General features: G+C 30.1%; 2 protein-coding genes across 3 annotated transcripts; both read left to right on the top strand.

Moving 5' to 3' along the window:
* The first annotated feature begins 157 nt into the window (after positions 1–157).
* Positions 158–17,314, top strand: Scar (wiskott-Aldrich syndrome protein family member 3 SCAR). Its single transcript, XM_074255888.1, has 7 exons — positions 158–653; positions 11,120–11,452; positions 11,639–11,792; positions 12,441–12,555; positions 13,647–13,945; positions 14,324–15,054; positions 15,708–17,314. The coding sequence occupies exons 2-7, from the start codon at positions 11,179–11,181 to the stop codon at positions 15,887–15,889; spliced, it is 1,755 nt and encodes a 584-aa protein (XP_074111989.1). The 5' UTR covers positions 158–653; positions 11,120–11,178; the 3' UTR covers positions 15,890–17,314.
* An 877-nt stretch (positions 17,315–18,191) lies between these two features.
* Positions 18,192–21,335, top strand: LOC141536216 (activator of 90 kDa heat shock protein ATPase homolog 1). Of its 2 annotated transcripts, none has more exons than XM_074256579.1 (7): positions 18,192–18,502; positions 18,605–18,816; positions 19,185–19,372; positions 19,451–19,571; positions 19,930–20,144; positions 20,604–20,839; positions 20,952–21,335. In XM_074256579.1, the coding sequence occupies exons 2-7, from the start codon at positions 18,657–18,659 to the stop codon at positions 21,034–21,036; spliced, it is 1,005 nt and encodes a 334-aa protein (XP_074112680.1). In that variant the 5' UTR covers positions 18,192–18,502; positions 18,605–18,656; the 3' UTR covers positions 21,037–21,335. The 2 variants fall into 2 exon arrangements, with proteins under 2 accessions (XP_074112680.1, XP_074112679.1); XM_074256578.1 differs by having other exon boundaries at positions 18,192–18,477.
* The last annotated feature ends 994 nt before the right edge of the window (positions 21,336–22,329 follow it).

Raw genomic sequence — 22,329 nt, forward strand, 5'->3', positions numbered from 1 at the left:
GCTGGAAGATGTCAGCACCATCCAGTGAATAATTATTTATTGTTAAAGTTACATAGGAGGCGCTTTGATACAAACAATCAAGTCATCAACATCACACACCTCCGCAGCTCGTGTCCGTGTATTGAGCATGTGTGAGCTGAAGTGCTGTCGTGTAGTTGTGTAAGCAACAGCCAACGGAGTAGTACCTGCTCGTGATCGTGAACGGTGGCAGCCAAACCAACGAAACGCCATTTTCTGCGTGCTCTCGCGAGAGGGTTCATAACCCATTGCGCCGGATCCCCGATTTTAGTACACTAACTCAAACTGCAAACTATCACCAACACTACTGCACCAGGAACACCACACTATTTACAAGGTCTAGTGCTGGTGCTGAAACTGTCTCTTCCAAGTAAAGGCAGTATTTAAATTTACTATCCATCGTCTAAATTCGACGTGATCTAGTATGTAATATTTAATATGTTGGTGTTGTTTTATTAATTGGTGGATTTTTCAGTGAGTTTAACTGTTACTGTAGTGCTCATAGTGAAGATATTGAATTTTATTAAAATAATTTATTATTTTAAATATCATTCAATAAATCGAAATATTTGTGAAACTAGGAAATAACGAGGGCGATGCCCGGACACGCGACTGGGGGTGCGTCAGCGGATATGGTAAGAATTCTCTTGTCTCCCAGGGAGATTAATTTTAAGATAAACATTATTCCAAGATTATAACTGTATATTATTCATTTCTATTTTTTTTCTATGTATAGGTAACATTTTAATGTGCGTGTAAAAGCGTAGTACTCGTGACATCGCGGACGGTGTTGGTATCACGTCTAAGAAATAGTTAAGACTATTGTTCCGACTAATAACAATCATGTGTGTTGTGCTCGTAGATATTTTAAATATTTGGGTCTCACGAGCTACGCATATAAATAAAATCCCGTAATATCTGGTAGTATATTTACTCACCAGTCAGAAATATTAAATAATTATTTTATAATTTACGTAAAAGAAAATTTTTAATGGAACATCAGTAGCAAGATCTACGCAGATGTAGACGGGGAGGTTTTAGTAGGTGTGGCGAGTGTGTAAGTGTCTTTGAATTAATATTGTGGTTGATTGGTGATTTTATTAAATCATTATTGATGTAATTGCTCGGTACAGTAGTATTGTCGTTGTTATTAATTTATTTAACTGACTACTATTGTCATTTATTATTTTATTACCGATTTAATTACAATTATTATTATTATTATTTTAATTTGCAACCGTCGTTTCTATTCTGTAGATTGAGGGCGTCCGTCCAGAGTGCACTCGACTATTCTAAGGGTGGATTTTTTTTTTGTGAATTGTAGTTGGCAACCAGCCGATATTGTTTTTGATTTGGCTGCCAGCTAATTTGTTATACGAGTGACAGCCTCGACTCGAGTGGAGGCTTTTTATTTGAGAGACAGCAAGAGTTTCCAGTCACCATTCAGGGGGTGAATTTTCACCCGGCTTTTAAGTCTGCTCTCACTAGTACCAGTACAGGTTTCACGTACTTCTATGTAGCTAAAATTTTCTATTATTGAATTTCAGTTGGAATATCTCGTTATGATTTATAACAGATAATATGGCCTAGATCTAAATTTAATTTATCTGTAATTAATTGGCTCATTAGGTCGAGGTGCCGGTGGATGATGAAAAAAAAACAAAAAAAATCATAATGTAGAGTTCGATAGTCAATTAACTCAGTAATTGAGGATAATAGCTATGAAATTGTTCGTGACTGTTTCTATTACGTACCTTAGAAAGCCCATTACGTTTTTTTACTCATTAACTACTCATTACACATTACACTTGGCCATGGCTGTTGTAAATTTGTAAAGTAAATACCATTTGAGTAGATATTAGATAATAGAAACACGATAATGACGAAAGCAATGATGAAAAAAAAAAAAAAAAATATCAATATTAACATTTTAAAAACGATGACTAATCCCCGTAAATATTTATTATCTTCATCATAACACAATTGTATTACTGCATATTGTTTCCAGGTAATTGAGGATAGGATTTATTGGAAAAAAAAAATGCATTGCTGATATTATATATGCAGTACATACTTACATACAATAAGTGTGTTTAAACGAAAACAATTACGGCACGGCGATCGGAAATAAATGAGTATTTAAAACTCGGATTGAATGCCAATAGCATTCCTGATTAGATGTCTGTAAAGCGTCTCAGCTCTCAGTACCTGACTCCTTGATGTTGAATCCTTGTATGTACATTGTAGCGCATTTGTATTGCGACAAACTGTGCTCGTTGGTCAACAGTGTGCTAATTATGCATCACCCCATTTGGCCCGGTTGACATTCCACGAGGGTCGTATTCTACTCATTTTACCCTCATGTGACAAGCCAGCCCACGTCCTCCCTCCATAGAGTAAACTCTTGTATCTGCTAGGATCCGGTAATCGAGTTCCCCACCTCTGAGCTATACTCATCCACATCAAGCCTCAGGCTAATCTCGGATCATCATTTTTTCCACTCAAAAACCACAGAGGCCTCGTGGCTCTATTTCTAGTTTTTTTTACACGTGATAAGATGAACCTTTTAATTTAGTAGTAATTTTTTTTTTTAATTTTATTTTTTGGATACTCCTAAAAAATGAAAAATAAAAAAAAATTATTCTAAAGGTAGCAAATAAAATTATAAAAAGTCAGTGAACATAATTGTAATGTTTGTATAAAGTCTTACTGTTTCATAAGTAAACAACAAATGTATTTTTATATATTTAATCTCTGCCATTTTTTCCAGTTGTATGCTTTATCTTGAATTAAAAAGCATATCACCGCCCACATACGCTCGAAAAGCAAAACCGCTATTGCCATACAGAACACGTCATTATGAACGTTACGCATATGAGTTTATAAATATGATCAAATATGAACATCGATGACATTTGAAGTAATTTCATCAGCAGCAAGACACATGACATCCTTTCTCCAGCATAAGACCGACACCTAGACTACGTGAGTAGGAAGAGGAATTACTCGGATATTACTTGAGGTGTAAAACAACTCTTTTACTTCCTTATGGAGTCAAAATACAGAGTAAGATGTATGTACTTTGTACTCGGTGCTCTTTACAATGTATTTATGTTATGTTGTGTATATACAACGGATTGTTGAAAGATAAAAATAGTCAGCAGTTGGATAAAAAATTAAACAAGAAATCAAGTACAGCAATCTACAGCTGGCCACGATTCAAACGTAAATACCTAATCGATAGACTAAGATCTAGAGAGAACTCATTGCCTCTTATTTCTATTCCAGCAACAAAGGCACACCTCAGCATTACCTTCTCTTGCCTGCAATTCCATCTACATCTGGCTTGGATTTTATATTATTTTATAAAGATATATAAGTATAAAATACCCAATACGAATGTGTAGACGTACACAGTATTTGTAGTGTACTTGTATCGGTAAATTTGTACCAGTATATTTATTGTAAAAAGTACTATTATATAGCATACTGTGCGGAATATTTTTTACCGTTGACGTCAGGATTTATTTTTCAATCATGATGCAGAAGCACTTTAATCTCAAGACCCGATACGATACGAAGCCATTGAGAAGTTTTTCTATTACTATTTAATATGTTTAACGCATCTCTGGTTGTAAAGCCGATAGATTTTTATGTCACTGTGAGTATTAATGTCATGACGAAGAGCTTGACATGTGATAACTGATACTCTCTTTAGAATAGAAAAATTTTAAATGTTTTTCCTTGTTATGTTTAGTTATTGCTGTTGCTGCTATTATTCATTTATTCAAATGGAAATTCAAGATTTAATCTGGCGATAGCAGTATCAAAGTTGACAGCCTTTTGGAGATCTAAAAAACAATTTATTATTTAGAGAAAAAGATTGTCAGTGAAATGAGGTCTCACGTCTGACAAGTTACAGCTCCGGCCCGTTTAACGTCAGCGGTGCTTTTACTGGCATTCAATTGACTTTGTCCTAGACTTGTTTCCAAGACTAGAGGTCGACGTCTCCTCACTGCAGCATGACGAGTGCTCGACATAAACTTCTCTATCTCAGAGCCAGAATTACGTACATGTATATATAATTTCGTAAGACATAATACAAGAATAAGGTTCAAGTTCGCTTCATCAGTTTATTAAATTTTAACGGATTCACGTAGAGAGGAGAGGAAGTTAAGCTTACTACTCCCCAGGTGTTTTCACCAGCTTCTATGCATTATTAAGGATTTTCTTCACTTAATAAAAAGCAACCTGTTATGTCTTAACCAGCATTTAAGAGTGTAACACTCTTGTATCAACGAATGCGTGTAAACAGTTCACTCGTGCAAGGTTGTTGTAAGATTACAACCGGTTCTACGTGTTCCTCAGCTCATTTGATTGAGTTTTATTTAAAAATTACCCCAGGTACATTTAAATAATAATAACATTTCTGGATTATAAAGAATACAAAGTTAATGATGATAAGTTATAAGGCAAAATGTAATATCATTCACACACGCTAAGGTTACTCTTGTAATGACACGCTGGCCAAATTACTGGAAAATATTAAAAAGCTGGATAATGGAGAATTATTCATCCAAGGAAATTTTTCTCAGAGTTTATTTAAATAATTTTCATCGTTAAAAATTATCGGATTTCTTATCAAGTTATTCTTTGTTTTAAGTTTATAACAGTTTACAACGGTATATATTTACATTCATTCATTCATACATTTTATAGTAAATTTTTAATGAAATTGTAGAATTTAAATATTAATTTGTATTCGTTTATGAATATTTTAAAATAATTGTTATTTTTAAAGTCAGAACTATTCTTGAATTAGATTTACTATTTTATAACAATAAATAAACTATCATAAAAGTACTTTAGAAATTTTAAACAGAAAGAGATATTAAAGTTTTAAAATAGTTTAATTCAACGTCAAAGACTTTGTATACAACTTGCAAGTAATCTAAGATCTTAACTCTCAGTAAAATAAACATTTTTTAGGGCTACGGGGAAAATATTTCCGGATAAAATATATTTTATGCTAATAACTTTGAACAAAGTAAACAATAACGCGTATTAACAGTAATTTATTTTGTTAAATATTTTGCTTTAGAAAAAATTTAAATAATCAAACTTTGTTAATTTTAGAAAAAATTTTTCATCTAAAAAAATAGGAATAAAATTGATAGAAAATCCTTGGCCATCATGAATGCTCGTAACATCAGAGCAGAGCGATCCCATTTCTCAGAACATGAACATTTGGGTTTGGCTATCAACTTTGGCTTTTTTTATCCTCATCTTTTATTTAACTTTGGATTGACAGTCTGTTGAATTTTCCTTTTCAGTGTTGGGCTTTGAGCGCTGTGGACTCGACTTTACTTCAACTCGGGTACTACACGGTGACTCACGACCACGAGGGTGCTTTCCTTCCCTCAACTCGACTCGACTCACCCTGCTTCTGCTGCTGTGCGCTTACTATAACAACCAGCACGTCGTCCAACCCTCCCGTCCTGTCCTATCATACTACTACGTGTGTACTACGTACAACTAACACCGACACTGTCTATGTCGGCTTGATCAATATTGCGGAGAGAGCGCAAAGCCTGACTACCGCCCGAAAAAAAAAATATATTAATACATTACTTTGTTTATTTATCTCTCAAATCACGTAGCACAAACTAATGTTCAATTTCATCCATTTTAGATGCTTATTTTGTCGACTAAAAAATAATTTTATATCAAATCAACATTATCAATAACGACACTGCCGATTTGAAGGAATAAAACAGCAGTGTCTTGGATCATCTCCAACTAGGCTTGGATTACGAGTAACACAATCAGCAGAAAATAAATTCCTGGATGAAATTTAAGAACTGGAACTAGAGCAAGAGAATTAAGAAATGAAAAAATAGATAATAAAATTTCTACAGGGTTGATTACAAGCAATGTTGAGGGACTGTGTTCTCTTTGGCATCGTGCTCTTGTCATATCCGGTTTCACCCTTAAATTTTGTGGAAATACCGGTGTCCGTTTCCGGATGATAGACTAAAGAGACAAAAAAGTGCAAATATATGTATATACATACCGAGTATATAAATTACTCGCGTGATATGAAATATTAGGGGAGAGTTTAGTTGGCAAACTAAAACTTAAACTGCCCGCATAAGTGCTCTGACTCACTTCCCATTTCGCCCTTCTGTTTTCACTCATTACTTAATATTATTGTACACTACATACCACATTTAATTTATAATATTGAAGTACATTTGATAATTGAAATTTTTTAATAATGGCTTTATATTCTACATCTTTAAGTGAGAAATTAAATACAAGGCCGGATTTCACATGTTCTAGAGTTTGCTTGTGAAGCTAAAAATTAAGTGACTGATCTATAGAGCGTAGACTGGCAAAATTCAGGGTTTTTGTGCGTATGTGCACATATTAAAAATTAAAGAACCATATGGACAGCATGTGCCGACAAGCTCGTCGGTTAGCGGCATCGAGAAAACTTAATGTAAGGGGATCAGTCCGGAGACACTCGTCAACTATTTTTTTGGTTTAATAAAATAAGAGTAAGAAAAAGACACGGTGGTAGTGGAATTAAACGGTCTGCTCTGAATGTAGACGATGATGAACTAGATGAGAACCATTCGAGCTGATTATATTCTATTATCTTGCAGGTACCGGAGCTATACTCGACTCACCTTCTTATAAGAAAGCAGTTGGTATAGAAGTTGCCTCGAATAGAGAAGAATAGAATAGAAGGGTCGAGAGTCGTGAACGAGGAAGGAATCGCCGGTGGCGTCGAACGCGTGGGAGACTCTGTACTATATATAAATCTTGGCGTAGGGTCGAGGGACCTGTACAATACCATACACTATCATATTATATATACATACTCAAGCTTCAGGCCTTATATATTGTAGATCGGTGAACACTACACTAGTCTGACTCACGCGCAGTTCGCGTAAGCCGTAAGCCAAGGGGTGCTTTAAAATCCGTGGGAGGCTTTTGATAAATTATTCTGAGGCGTCCAGCTATCACTGGACTCTATAAAGTCACCAGCTACGCATGTACAACTAAATCTGTCTAGATATACGTTAAATAGAAGACATATTAATATTGTCTCTATCAAGATAGTATTGTCCTTGATGAATTACAAATCTAAAAAAATTTTTTTTTATACATTTACAATATCTTAAAAATTTTAATATTCTAAAATTTTTTTTTTTTTTTTTTTTTAAATTAATCGACTTCATTGTTACTATCATCTACTAATTGAAAAAAATATTAATTTACACTGAGAAAAAAAATTATTTTGAAAAAATGGGCATTTTTGTGACAAAAAATTAATTTGGTAAAAAATTTTATTTTTTAGATAGAGAAATAAAAATTTTTCTTACGGTAACTTTTTTGTTGAAAAAAAGTTTTATAGATTTCGAAAATTTGACAAATTGATTTTTTTCGAAAAATAAAATCATAACAATATTATGCAAAACATATTTAAAATTTAAAGGTCAAATACTTTAATAAATATTTTTATCTGTTGAATCCCATTTAATCAATGTTAAAAATTAACCATTTTTACCGTCTGTTGTAAAATTTTCTAAATGTAGGATACGACGTATTAGAATGACAGTATCGATTTATAAAAAAATAATTTCGGATGAAAATTAACAAATTGTCTATCTAAATTTTTTTTTTTTTCCAAATCAGCTAAACTTTTTTTTTTTCTACAAAAAAGTTACTGTAAGAAAAATGTTTATTTCTTCTTAAATTAATTTATTATTACAACATTGCTCATTTTTTTTCTCAGTATACATGTTTTGATATTAAAATTTTTTTATAGTTTGTATCTATCATAGAATTTCCGTTACTATCAGATATGTCTTAACTTTATAAAATAATTTAGAAAGTATAAAATATCTGACAAATTTCTAATTTTAATTAAAAGAAATTGAATATTTATATAATAGATTAAAAGAATCTTGATGTAATTGTACAAATAATACTTATGGCCGTTTTGGTATTAAAAATACTGCGTACCTATTAAGCAATAGAATTTAGCAAGATAGTTACTCGCGTGATGCCGATAGTAATCACTACGCAATGAGTTTCATTGAGAGGATTGGAGTAGTTACAAGTAACACTCTCTTTATGAGGAGGATGATGTCTTTAACGTGGGTAAAATGAGAGGCGAGAATCCAGGGGCCTTGCAGGCACACGATAGTTAAACTTGATAGCAATTCCTCTAGTAAAACTTTTTTCTCATTCATTCTTATTCTTCATATTTCTCGTTTTGTTTTTCTGCACTGGAATATAATAATAAGAATGGATGGTGAGAAAAAAGGGTGGATGGTCCTCAGGCCAAAGAAACAGTACTCAGATATGAAATAACTTTTTGCTCCAAGAGGTTGCTTTTGATTTACCATTTCAATGCAAATGTCCGTGTCGCCGCTTTGTTAACCTGAGCCGCGATTTTATTTTTTATTTATATTTATATTACATGAGTGTAAACAAAAATAACATAAACAAAAAAAAAAAAGAAAAACATTACCGCTTTCACACTTGGAGTGCAGGTGCAATGCGCTGTTTACCTTCACGATTTATTCGTGTTGTCGTCGACTGGCAATGAGAATGCTAATTAGACCAAGCCCCTAATAGTAATTATAATTATGTTTTATCTACTACCGCAGTTGTTTTAAGTTATAAGTTATAACAATAACTTAAGTTATGATAGAGCTAAAGTGTGAGTCGCCGGATAGAGTCACGCTCGCGGTTTTATAAGGCTTATCATTTTTAAAATTCGTTCCCACGTTATAATACCATGAATTCACTTCTACTCATTACCAGCGAGTTAACAGACCTGACTATCCCGTTGGATTTATTACATTACATTACATTAGTAGATAGTAACGTGTACTTGCTGCGAAACTCCACCAAGTATCGGGATATCGGGATATATAGGCTTGTATTATGTGTAGATATTTATTAGTAGGCCTGCAAAAACGCCTCTCGATAACACAAACCGGGACACGCATTAATTGAGGCCGATGGGATTACTTATACCAAGACTGGGACGTAAGAGAGGTAAACTGCCATCAAGTGACGTCACTTGTCGTTTAGTTGCTGTTTTAGAAACCATTTGTCATGACCTCTATTTTTTTATTTTATTTTTTTTTTTTTTTTTTTTATATTCTTCGCTTAGTTTCTCTATTTATAGAGTGTTTTTATCTTATTTTTATAATGTATGTGCATATAATGCTTGCGAGCTGTAAAACACCCAGTAAATCAGAGCAGAGATGGTTTTATAGATTTGCCGACGTTGAATTATTTAGAAGGATTATATTACGTAGCCCACACTGCTGGAAACTCTGGAAATGTTGGAATTCCTTTTTTATACTAAGAAGTATTTTATTAAATGATTAAGAAAAATAGTAAAAAATTTTATGACATTAAAGTTAGCAGTCTTGACCATTTTTTAATTTTTTTTTAACAATTTGTTTTGAAAAATTATTTTAAAAAAATTGCATTTGTAGTTTTTTATCATTTCTAAATGTCAATTTTTTATTCGAATTTTTTTTTGCCATAATTTGTTAAAACAATTCTTAAATTTATTAAATATCTGCTAAATTAATTATCGTAAAAATTTTTTTTTAAATGCGCGCCAAATTTATTTGTGCTAAAAATGAACTGAGGATGTCATTATTAATAAACTTTTTATGTTAAGTGTCATTGTCGGTTTTAAGATTCTTTTTTTAATTGTAATTAAATAACTGATGATGTAATAGTGAATTTCAATAGGCTTCTTGTCGCAAGAAATATCAATTTAATAAAAAAAATAATTAGGTCAATTAATAATTCCGTTCTCAAGTTATCGCGTTAAAAAGTTCCTTACACGATAGTTGTTGTAAAGTTATTTTTTTCTTTATTGAAATAACTTTTTTTAAACTCGCTTATTTATAATTATCTTAAAAATAGTCGATAAATCTGTAAGATATTATATCATTTATCTTTTATTATAGTTTATGCTGGAAAGAGTGTTACTGATTTATCACGAGCAAATTAGTGAGAAATTTCGACGTGATCGTAAAACATATCTCGAGCGTTCACGCTTTTTCTTCTATTAATAAACTTATTAAATTTAATCATCAAGAAATAATTTAAAACTTCAACACTTAAATTTATTTATTTTATATGTTAAATACATGTAAAAATTTTTAGAATTTTTTTTATTGAGAAAATTTTTACAAAAAAATAAAAAAAAAATTCATTTGTAAAAAAATTGAAAAATTATAAGTGCAATTTTTAAAAAATATTTTTAAGTTATTTCTATTTCTATTTCTAAATTAATAAATGAAAAAAAAATTTTAAGCGTCAGCTAACTTTAGTATTATCTTCGTTTTGAGTAAGATAAGATATAAATTTAAAACGTGAGGTGTTGAGTCTGTAAGTGGTATGCCCAATCCTTTAAACATTTGACCTTTAATAGACGCCTGTATACGTAGATCAGATAGGTCGAAGATCAATCGTCTGGAAGAGCAATATAATTCAACTATATAATACTCGAATGGTATTATACCTCCAAGCAAACGGTACACTCATACCTCCTTCCTGGAGCAGTTGTCTTCAATGAATAGTCTTCTCGGAAGACTGAAAAAGATTAACTGTCTTGGAATTATTCTAGGATACGGAACAGTGTTATGCATTTCAATCAACTGTTTCCGGATTCCGATCTCTGTTTTTTTATTCGAAAGTACAGAGGGACTTTAATAATAGCTTACTCTTTTAATATTAATGTTAGTATTATTATAAGAATATAAGGAGCTTAATATTAGATGAAAATAAAGTTAGCCGACATCTAAAAATTTTTAGAATTTTTTTTATTGAAAATATTATTACAAAAAAAAATTAAAAAAAAATTTGCACGTGTAAAAAACTTCAAAAACTGCAAGTGCAATTTTTTAAAAATATTTTTTTGTTTTAATTAAATTATTAAAAAATTTAAAACGTCGGCTAACTTTAATGATATTAATATTAGCTATATATAAGAAGAAATAATAAATATTAAAATTAATATACTTTTTTTTTTTTTTTTTTTTTTTTCTTCTAGGTAACCAGACTGCGGTGAGTGGACTTGATAAATAAATCCAGAGAGCTTAAAGCTCGAAGATGCCGCTCCCGAAGAGGCTGGTGGAGCCTGTCCACGTTGCCCGCGGCACGATCCCAGAAGCTTTTCCCTTGCCATCGGAGCTGGAGGCCGCGACGAATGGGACCCTGGCCAACACTATTAGACAGCTGTCAAGTTTATCGCGACACGCCGAGGACCTGTTCGGGGAGCTGGCACGTGAAGCTCATACATTAAGTGATCGAGCCAACTCTCTGCAAGCAAGAATAGACAGACTCGCGGTTAAAGTTACCCAGCTGGACAGCAATGTTGAGGAAGGTTAGTTTTCCAGGAATATGTGATATTACACACTTAACTTTTTAGTAGTAACTTAAAATAGATTTTATTACTCGCTAGTTATTATTCTATAGCTTCTTGGTATTACACATGTGTACTTTCAGGAGCTAGAACAGTTTAAAGATCTTATTTAGAATGTGTAATAATTCAGTTTGTTCTGTTTTTCAGTTTCACTTCAAGACATTCATATGAGAAAGGCATTCAAGAGCTCGGTTGTATTCGATCAGCAAGTCGTTTCACGTGATACCATGCCCACGGCGATGCGTGAGACTTATCAAGCATGTGATACTCCTCCACCATTAGATAAACTCAATGTTTACAGGTAAATATATGATTTAACTTCAGGAAGAAGACCAGTTTTATTTTAACTACCAATTACCAATCAAGCTTTATTATTATTTATTATTTTTTTTTTTTTTAACTAAACTGTATAAAGTTGAATTATTAAATTTAAGGAGGTCCTTTCGTTCCAGTTGAGTCACAACAACTCTAGTAGTCAATATTCGATAAATCATAATAAAAATTCTCATAAAAATTCCTAAAATTAAAAATTTTGAAAATTTGAAATTTTGAAAATTAAAAAAAAAATTGTTAAATACAAAAATTAATTTGACTCTTGTAAATCAGCTGTTAGTAATTTGTCCATGATTTTGCAACGTTATATTTCGATTGTTTACATTTTCATTCGCACAATATAACTTTAATCACGTTTAAGGTTTTGCAGTTTTAAAAATTTAAACGTTAAAAGTTTTAACATTTTTAAAAATTTTTTTTTCAAAAATTTGCAAGGTGAAGAATAAATTTAACTTCACTAGTAGATAAATAAGAAATTTAACTATTAGATAAAAATTAATTTTATGTACAATCTAATATTTTTTATTTAACATTAATGGCGAAAGGATCTCCTCAAATTATGAAATTTTTATGAATTATTTTTTTCGAATTTACTAATTTTTTTATCGTTTTTCAGAGAGGACGGTAAGGATGGATTGAAATTTTATACTGATCCAAATTACTTCTTTGATTTATGGAGTCAAGAAATGCTGAAAGACACTGAGAAGAAATTACATGATAGAGGGAAGAAGGTAATTTTGGTTTTTATTACTCTTCAATTTTATTTAATAGATAATAATAAGCAGTAATATTTCAATTAATAATTAAAAAATTGTCAGTGTATTTATTGATTTATTGAATTATTTTAAACAATACATTGAATCCTACAACAAAGCCATTAAGCGGGTTCCATTAGAAAAAAAAAATAACAGTTACATTATATTTAATAATTTAAATTTATATTACATATCCGATATTCTGTTAGTACATTCGGGGTTGAAATTACTGCTTATTATCATCATATGTTAATAAATTTAAAATACACAATACATTAGGTTTTTTTTTTGTTTTTTTAATAAACAAAAATATGTGATGATTAACCGTCGAAAATATCCCCTTGGTTATAGACCGAGTCAGAATATGCCGAACCGTTCAGAGAGGCAAGTCGATGGTTTGGATCTTTGTAGTTTTACTTTTACTATATTTATTATTTTAATTATTAATTATTGGTTAATATAATATAAATATTTTTTTCACAGTATTAAATTTTTAAGTCATCGATTTACTGTTGATTGTTGAATCACTATTCACGAACATAATATCGAGCTCACAACCTTGTGTGGATTTTTTATTAACTAACTTATTTGCGCTGTTAGAGTTGTTTGATTCTAGCTGCTCGCTTTAAACTTTTATATGTAGTTCCGCTAGGAAATAGTCTACTTAATATATTCATGATGGTTACATTATGTTTAAAAAAAAAAAAAAAAAAAAAATTAATAAAGTTTAAGAATGTAATTTTGTAAATTTTGTAGCCACCATGCATATTATCATATTTTTATGAAAAACTTTATGTACATAAATATATATTACCCATCTAGTAGTTGACTCAATAAAAGTTGATCAACTAGCTAATTTTTTTATTTAAATGCAGGAGTTTTTTCAATCAATCTCTTGCCATCAATCATAAAAATCATTGAGTGTGATCATCGTTTATATAAATTCATTCAATCACAAGTTGGAAATTTTGGCTTACCTATGTTTTCTTTGACATGCACTTTTAACTATCAGTCATTAATTGTTCAAATTATCAGAGCTATTACTAATTGTATTTTTTATCCCACAGCCTCATAGACCTCGGAATGACGGTGGTAATTCTGGTGGAGGTGGAAGACACAAGAAACGTGTAAGGCAACCTCATAATACACGAGAAAGACAACGACAGCTTGCAGTTGGACATGGAGAGTATATCATGCCGACCCAGGGTGTGCAATACAGGACACCCCATAATATTCCAGATGAATCGCTTCTGGGGATGGTGATGACCGAGCCACGACCTCCGAGACCAAATAGTATTGAGCTCAGGCGAAGTTACCCACCAGATGAACAGCATTTGTACAGTCCTCCTACTACGGATCATTACAGGTACTTATCTCTAAATGAATAATTAAGAAATGACCTTGTATCTTGTGAACTATTGACATTTTTTAACATATAAGCTCATTCCGATGTTACACTCATCGAGACCTTTCATTTGAGTACTCACATCAATTTTTCATATATTTTATATATTTATATATATTATATATATGTATACATAAAAAATATATCAAAATGCATGTGGGTACTCAAATGAAAGCTCTTGATGAGTGTAACATCGGGGTGAGCTTATATCTTAAAAAATGTCAACAGTTAAAAAAGTACAGTGCAATTTAACAAAAGTCATTATTTAATAAATCAAAATTTTATTTTATTAAACATTTAAATTAAAAGATAAAAATTAATAAATTATTTCAATTACAGAGCGGCAAATTACATGACCCAAGGTTACGACGATGGAAGTTTATACGGCTCGCACTACGCACCTGGACAAGGACAGCCCGGCAGCGAGGCTTACCAAAGTCCTGGACCAGGTACACCAAGTCGCGGTGGAAGATCGCGACCGTCTCAACCGCCACCGGCGCCACCGAGCAACGCTTCCAGCAATTCAACGCCCACAGTGGCGTCAGCTAATAACACACCGACTCGTGGAAGGTCTATGAGTACAGGAAGAGATACTTTACCACCTCCACCACCGCCTCCTGGTGAAGTAATGTCGCCACCGCCTATAAACGGCACGATACCGGCGCACCTGCTTAATAGAAATGGTAGTCGTTCGAACAGTCCATTACCGAGCCATCAATCGACACCGACTCCACCGAATCACACTCTACCTGCTGGGATCGATGAGCCGGATCCTGCGCCTCAGGATCTACCGCCGCCTCCACCTACTCCAGATCCAGCGCCATCAAGGCCTATATCACCGCCTTGCAACATTCCACCGCCTCCTCCTCCACCACCACCACCTCCTGTGCTTAATGGACCCATATCATGCGTACCAATTAGCAACGGTGATATTGCTAAGATAATTGCCAATAATCCACCGAAATTAAAGCCACTGAAAAGCATAGTTGATGGACAACTAAGGAAACCACAAAACCCCAATATTCCGATTGTTGATCCACGTAATGATTTGCTCAAAGCTATTCGTGACGGTGAGGATCCTTTGATACTGTTATTATAATTACTCGTATGGTTATGATGTTATTATTATTATCTATATTATTAAAAGGATAAGCAAAATTTTGTCACACATTTAAGAAATTACTTTGTATTTCGTGAACTATTGACATTTTTAAAGATATAAGCTCATCCCGATGTTACATTCATCAAGACCTTCCATTTAAGTACCCACATCAATTTTTCATATATTTATATATTTATATATATGTATATATGAAAAATATATCAAAAATGCATGTGGGTATTCAAATGAAAGCTCTTGATGAGTGTAACATCGGGATGAGCTTATATCTTAAAATATGTCAATAATTAAAAAATTACAGTGCAATTTAACAAAAGTCATTACTATTATTATTAACAAAATTTATTATTATTATTATTATTATTATTATTATTATTATTATTATTATTATCATTACTAGAATAAGGAGGATAAATTATTACTTAGTAAATGCTTTAAAAGTATTTGAAATATCAAAGAGTCGAGAAATTGTATTTCATTAATTTCTTGGCTACTGTGTTATTAATTAAAAGATAAAAATTTATAGATATTATCAGTAAGCTAATGAAATGTTTTTTTTTCTATTTTATTTTTTAAAATATAATGTATTTTTTATTATTACAGGAATTAAGTTACGTAAGGTAGAAAAAATTGAGCAGAAAGAAGTGGAGCGTGTAAACGCTTTGAACGACGTCGCGTCAATATTAGCTCGACGAGTTGCTGTTGAATTCAGCGACAGCGAATCTGCATCAGAAAGTGAGTGCGAGAGCGACGGATGGGGTGAACAAGACTCAAGTATCGCGTGACCCGTATCATTTCCGCCAACTGCATCTGCCTCCTAGAGTGAACCAGTCTTTTTAATAATAATACATTTTGTCTATATTGATCCATATAGGTATAAATTAACTTTGTATCAAACAAATGAAAACCCTCAGAAATTTTAATGATATTCTCCGCGTTTGATATGATATTACACTCATGTAATTTATCAGAGCTTTTAAATTATTTTATTATTACTATTATTATTATTATCATTATTATGAATATGGGTACTTTTTGTAGTACATATTGTAATCGCTATTACGTAACTACGGAATTAAGTGGACATTTAATTTTCTCTTGTACATTCCGCAGTACTATAAGTACTTTTGCATATATTATTATTATTTTTTTTATTTTTATTATTAATACTATTCTGATCATTATAATTATATTTGCATGATATAGATTAAAATAATTTTATAATGCAAATCCAGCGGTTAATTATTATTAAATAAAATATAAATTTTTTGTTTCAATATAAGTAATATGTAGGATATATTAAATTTGCTTAAATGAATCATCATCGAAAGCTAGTTATGATTACTTATTAATATAAATAAATATAAATAATTGTGAAGATGATGCGCAATATAATGTCGAGTCTTCCTCCAAGTTTATAACTCGTGAGGTGAGAAATGACTAATAAAAAAATTTAGTTGTAATTAATGAATAAAAAAGAAATAAAACCAAAATACTCCATTTGTAAGTGACGTAACAAAAATGTTTGTAAGTAATTTTGGATTTCCAAAAAATTATTGATTACTATTATCACTATAAGTTAAATAATTAAAATTATATTTAGTTTAAATGTTCATCTGCAACGACAAGTATACATGTACATTGAATTATTTTTGAGCCTTCTATCCATTAAAAAAAAAAAAAAAAAGTAATTGTTCTATGTATTTGTGAACAATTAGTGGATAAAGCTTCTCTGTAATATGTTTAAATATGAAAATATAAATTTATGGTACACAATATAAAAAAAATATAAATATATAAATAAATAAATGTAGAATAACTAGATCGATTTTAAGGATATTAATTATTATTGAATCGCCAATCACGACAGTATTTGTTCTGTAGGAACTAATTTTTGTCTTGTATTTAATATTTTATTTAAAAAAAATTTTTTTTTTAATTATTAATAAAATAACGTCATAAAAATAAAGTAACAGACGATCTGGTGCGATTTCTGGTAATTTTTACGATTTTCTATGTATGAGGACGTGGCTAAGATTAATAAGTAAACTTTTTAAAAAACTAACAAATAAAACAAAATCTTATGTGTAAACTAAATACTTGGATGCAGTTTTATCTGCTTTTAATAATCTATGTTACTGTATTAATTATAAATTTGTAGCAAAATGTACAGAGCCAAATAAATTAAAAATAAATGACGCGAAAATTTACATTTTTTCTTATAAATTTATCAATTAGAAAATACAATACAGATTTTTATTTTTAATTAATTACTTGTGAATATTTTTTTTAAGTCTCAGGTCTTTTTTTTTTTTTTTTTGTAAATTAGAAACTCTTCAGACACTGAAGTTGACAGATATAAAAATTTTTTTAGATTTTTGTAGCAGTTAGATTATTATATAAAAAATTTAATTGAAAAGTTTCACATATAAAAATTAATAAAAATTACAAGTGAAAATTTTTAGAAGCATTTTTTTATTGTAATTGATTTACTTGAAAAATTTTTGATTTTTTTTATTGATTAAATTAAAAATAAAAAAAAATTTCTAAAAAATTACACTTATAGTTTTTCAAGTTTTTTACAGGTGAATTTTTTTTTTAATTATTTAATTGTAATTTTTTCAATAAAAAATTTCTAAAAATTTTGAATTGTCAGTTAATTTCATTTTCATGTTTTATATACTTAATCCTTTGTTTCTTTTATAATTTCTACTCATATTATACTCTCTCAAAAATAAAAATAAAGACATTCAATTTAGCTGTCACTTGACAATTTTTTAATTTTCTTTAAGAAAAAAATTTGTTCTAAAAAATTATTTAAAAAAAATTGCATTTTTTATTTATTAAAATTCCTAAAAAAAAGTCTATTTTTTGGATCATTTTTTTTTGCCATAATTTATTTATTAAAGAAAATTATAAAAATTAAATTTTTATTTATTTAAATAATTCCCGCTTTTTTTTTAAAGATGTCGCAAGTTTATTATTCACCACAAGCGCGCCGATAAAAACGGTCTAGATTTCTCCAACGCGTGTTACAACTTCCGATAAAGTTCTTGAACTTTCCAGAAAATACAAAAGCGTGTCTCTAACCTCATCCAGCGAAAGCATAGACACTATTCACATTCACAAGAACTAGAACTGTTACTATTGCGATCGCATAAGTCGTATTTAATTTTTCGTGTAATTATTTGTACATATTTGTTAATTTTTAGTAATTTTTTATTATTATCAGCTCGACAAACTGTCAGTAATTGTTATTTGTGATTGAGTAAAAACAGCTGAGTCGGTGATACATTTTTTATTTTTAGCCAAACTTTTGATTAGTTGAATTTTGAATAAACGGATACAGTTGTGTCATTCGAGTTGTGTCACCGTAAGAATATTTAATTTATTCGTGTGTGTGTTTTTTTTTTTTAATTATTATGTCATGATTTTTTATGAATTAATTATTCAGACGCCTTCACTTAATTTAATTACAATTTATTAATTTTTTATTTCAGGGTAGAGAGTTTTGAAAATTGGAGTAGACTTTTACTTTTTCTATCGTAAAAAATGGCCAAGTGGGGTGAAGGAGATCCAAGGTGGATTGTAGAAGAGAGACCTGATGCTACAAATGTCAATAATTGGCATTGGACTGAGAAAAATGCGTGTGCTTGGTCGCAAGAAAAAATCAAAGAGTTGTTTAAGAATTTTAAAATTGAAGGTGACGGAAGTAAGTCAATTTTTTATTATCATTATTATTATTTATGATACTGAAGTTTACAGACATTAAAAATTTTTTTGGAATTTTATAGTAATTAAATTGTTATAAAAAATATTTAATTAAAAAATTTCACGTACGAAATTTAATAAAAACTGTAAGTGAAAATTTTTAGAAGCATTTTTTTATTGTAATTGATTTGTTATTTTTAGTAGCTCTGAAAAATTAAAAATGAGATTTTTACAAATAATTTTCTATGCCTAGTTTATATTTCAAGCAAAATTAAAATATTGTTAAATGTCTGATAACTTCAGCCTCATCATTATTTATTATTGTTTACGAATAGATCAGCTGATTAATTTTTATTTTATTTAATTCAGTCAGCTGCACGGTTAAAGAAGTGGAAACTTGCGATGGAGAAGCGGTTGTCAATAATCGCAAAGGCAAGCTCATATTTTTCTATGAATGGAACATTGCGTTGAAGTGGGACTCCAATGACGACTCGGATATCAGTGGGAAAATAAATATTCCAAACTTGTCGGAAGAAAACGATATCTCGGAAGTTGATGTGAGTTTTATGTCTATTGATTTTATTTTTATTAACACTTGATGTACAGATAATGAATATTTAAATTGAATTTTTTAGATTGAAATTACATTGAAGAGTAGTACAAACGAGGGGGAAAAAGTTAAACACTTCTTACACACTAAAGGAAAAGAGAAACTCAGAGACCGGCTGGCTCTTTATATATCTGCTTTGAAAGAAGGTAATGTTAGATTTTATTTTTATAATCTCTTGAAATAAGCTTTACTTTTATTATTATGACTGGAAAATATAAAGACACTCAAGAAGTTTTTTAAATGATACTGAAAGTAAAAGTAATTTTTATGTATTTTGCTTAAAAAAAGAAAAAATAAATTATTAAGAACGTGAAGAATATTTAATACGTAAAAATTTATTTATAAAAATATAATAAGTAAACTTCAAAGTTTTAAAGTCTTATAAAAACTTTCTACAGTTTTTTAAAAAAAAACATGAATACTACGTAAAAAAAGTTTGAGACTCCAGTCACTAAAGATTTATATTTATTTGTACAAATATATTATATATTTATAAATCAACAGAATTTTCCCGAGGGATGATACTGCCTCAAAAAAATAGAGTCAATAAAAATGTTGTAAATTCAGTGCCAGCTTCTAACATCAAAGCAAAAATGAACGAAGCTGTTGTCTCGTCAAATAAATCATTAGGTTACAAGATAGCGACAACGACAATTAAGCAGCAGCAAAAATTCCAGTGTAGAGGTCAGGAGTTCTACAATGTATTTACAACAACTGAGGTAAATTTAAACATTAAAAAATTTATTTACACAATAAACAATTTGTTCTTATCTATATTATCAAGAGAATAAGCAAAAATTTTTTGACCAGTGTATTTATGTCATAAAATGAGTTTTTATGGTTAAATTTGATATCGTTGGAGATCTTGACCTAAAAAATTCTATGAAAATCAAATAAATCCTCTCCCTCCAAAATATCTCAGAAAATGCCCAAACACATTTTGGCACACCCTAATATATCTATATATTTAAAAAATATATCAAAATGCATGTGGGTACTCAAATGAAAGCTCTTGATGAGTGTAACATCGGGATGAGCTTATATTTTTAAAAACGTCAATATTTAAAAAAGTACAGTGCAATTTAACAAAAGTCATTATTTAATAAAGCAAAATTTTATTTCAGTCACATAGTAACTGCAAGGTTGTTTGTAACTTATAAAATATTTATACATTCCAGATGGTACAAGCGTTCACGAAGGGTCCCGTTAAGGTAGATCCGAGAAAGTCCGGAAAATTCGAGCTTTTCGGAGGAAACATATACGGCGAATTTGAAGAAGTATCTCCAACGAAAATAGTCCAAAAATGGCGCACCAAACAATGGCCTGACGGGCATTTTAGCGAAGTAACCATTGACATTAACGAGAAGAGCGACCACACGGAAGTTAATCTCACACAAACCGAAGTACCATCAACGTAATTATCGTTTTAATATCGCATTAAATAGCATATGAGTTTTATTTGATGCTTATTTCTACACTGAGAACAAAGTAATTACTGTTGGCTAATTAATTATTCATTGTTTCAGTGAGGAAGAGTCAACAAAAGAGAATTGGGATCGGTACTACTGGGATGCTATAAAACGTACCTTTGGTTTTGGTTATTTTATGTGATCTAAGTTTCTCATAATACGTATTTATTTAATAATTAAATAGGTAGAACTATACACACAATTTTTATCATTTTAATCAAAGCTTAATCTGATTATTCATTTAACTTTAAAGAAAGACAAATCAATGCAGGATTTGAAACTACCGTTTTTGACGATCATGTCATCATCAAATTTATATGATAAGTTCTAAATATTGATAATTGATAATTGATAATAAAAACAAAACCATTAAAATAAGAAAAATGCTGAAAGTGTTCTGTACACTAATGATTTAGTTAAATAAAAAAAAAATCAGCCAAACTATTTCTTCCTTATTTATTTAGTTATTTATTTTTTATCTTCTTTACCGACGAACTCTCGCGAGATGCCGCTGTTTGTGCACTCCTGGTCGAGAGGTATATTTTTAAAATAAATAACTATGTAGGAGGAACATATAAGAACAAATAGAAAAAAAAAAAAAACGATTAAATCGAACAATAACTTTTCCTACGTCCCATAAGATATTAATGGTATTGATTTAAAGTTTTATTCAATTAATCGATATTATTTACACAGTGAATTTAATATTGATTAATTTGTAGACTGACAGAGTATAAACAGCCCGTATACTGGAAAACTTTTAGAAACCTTAACAAAAAAATCTGTTCCAAAAAATTATTTTTAAAAAATTGCATTTTTAATTTATTAAAATTTCTACATGTCAATTTTTTTTATAATTTTTTTTTTTGACATAATTTGTTTGTTAAAAAAAGTTCTAAAAATTATAAAATATCTGCTAAATTAATTTTCATTAATATATCTATGATATATGTCCTAAAATATGAAGACCGCAAACTTCCTGGTATGTCATCATTATTATGAATACTGACTGATTATTTACGACCTACTTCTTCATAAATAATCACCGATGAGTTGTAAAATAAAATGAAGATATATGTATATTTAATATAAAGAATTATCTGGTGAAGTAAGTCAGCCGAGTGTGACAAATTGCAAATTATATATGTCTCGTCGACTATCAATTGATGTAATAATTCACCTGTCGATGTCAGCTGTCAACAGGATTAAATTTTTTTATAAATTTTTAATAACTTTTACAGATTTTAATAAAAGTGAATTATCAAGAGAGCAAGTTTTAAATGAAAACAATTTCCCGTGGAACAACCTGTGCGGAAACAATCTCTTTAATAATAATTATTATCATGAATACTTTGATAAATCTGTGTAAAGAGAGACAGTGAATAACTTTGATAATTCAGTAAGTAAAAAAGCTGATTTATTTTTATTTTCATTT

Source organism: Cotesia typhae, unplaced genomic scaffold, assembly GCF_013202065.1.
Source record: "Cotesia typhae breed Kobodo isofemale line unplaced genomic scaffold, CoteBio_Ctyphae scaffold_152, whole genome shotgun sequence".
NCBI classification, from domain to species: Eukaryota; Metazoa; Arthropoda; class Insecta; order Hymenoptera; family Braconidae; genus Cotesia; species Cotesia typhae.

What these genes read in the sequence shown, in the direction of transcription:
- Scar (XM_074255888.1), top strand. Translation starts at nt 11,179, where the DNA reads ATGCCGCTCCCGAAGAGGCTGGTGGAGCCTGTCCACGTTGCCCGCGGC. An exon ending in TACATGATAGAGGGAAGAAG is followed by an intron (nt 12,556 to 13,646) that starts GTAATTTTGGTT and finishes TTTATCCCACAG; the next exon opens with CCTCATAGACCTCGGAATGA. An exon ending in GCTCAAAGCTATTCGTGACG is followed by an intron (nt 15,055 to 15,707) that starts GTGAGGATCCTT and finishes TTATTATTACAG; the next exon opens with GAATTAAGTTACGTAAGGTA.
- LOC141536216 (XM_074256579.1), top strand. Translation starts at nt 18,657, where the DNA reads ATGGCCAAGTGGGGTGAAGGAGATCCAAGGTGGATTGTAGAAGAGAGA. An exon ending in TAAAATTGAAGGTGACGGAA is followed by an intron (nt 18,817 to 19,184) that starts GTAAGTCAATTT and finishes TATTTAATTCAG; the next exon opens with TCAGCTGCACGGTTAAAGAA. An exon ending in TATATCTGCTTTGAAAGAAG is followed by an intron (nt 19,572 to 19,929) that starts GTAATGTTAGAT and finishes ATAAATCAACAG; the next exon opens with AATTTTCCCGAGGGATGATA.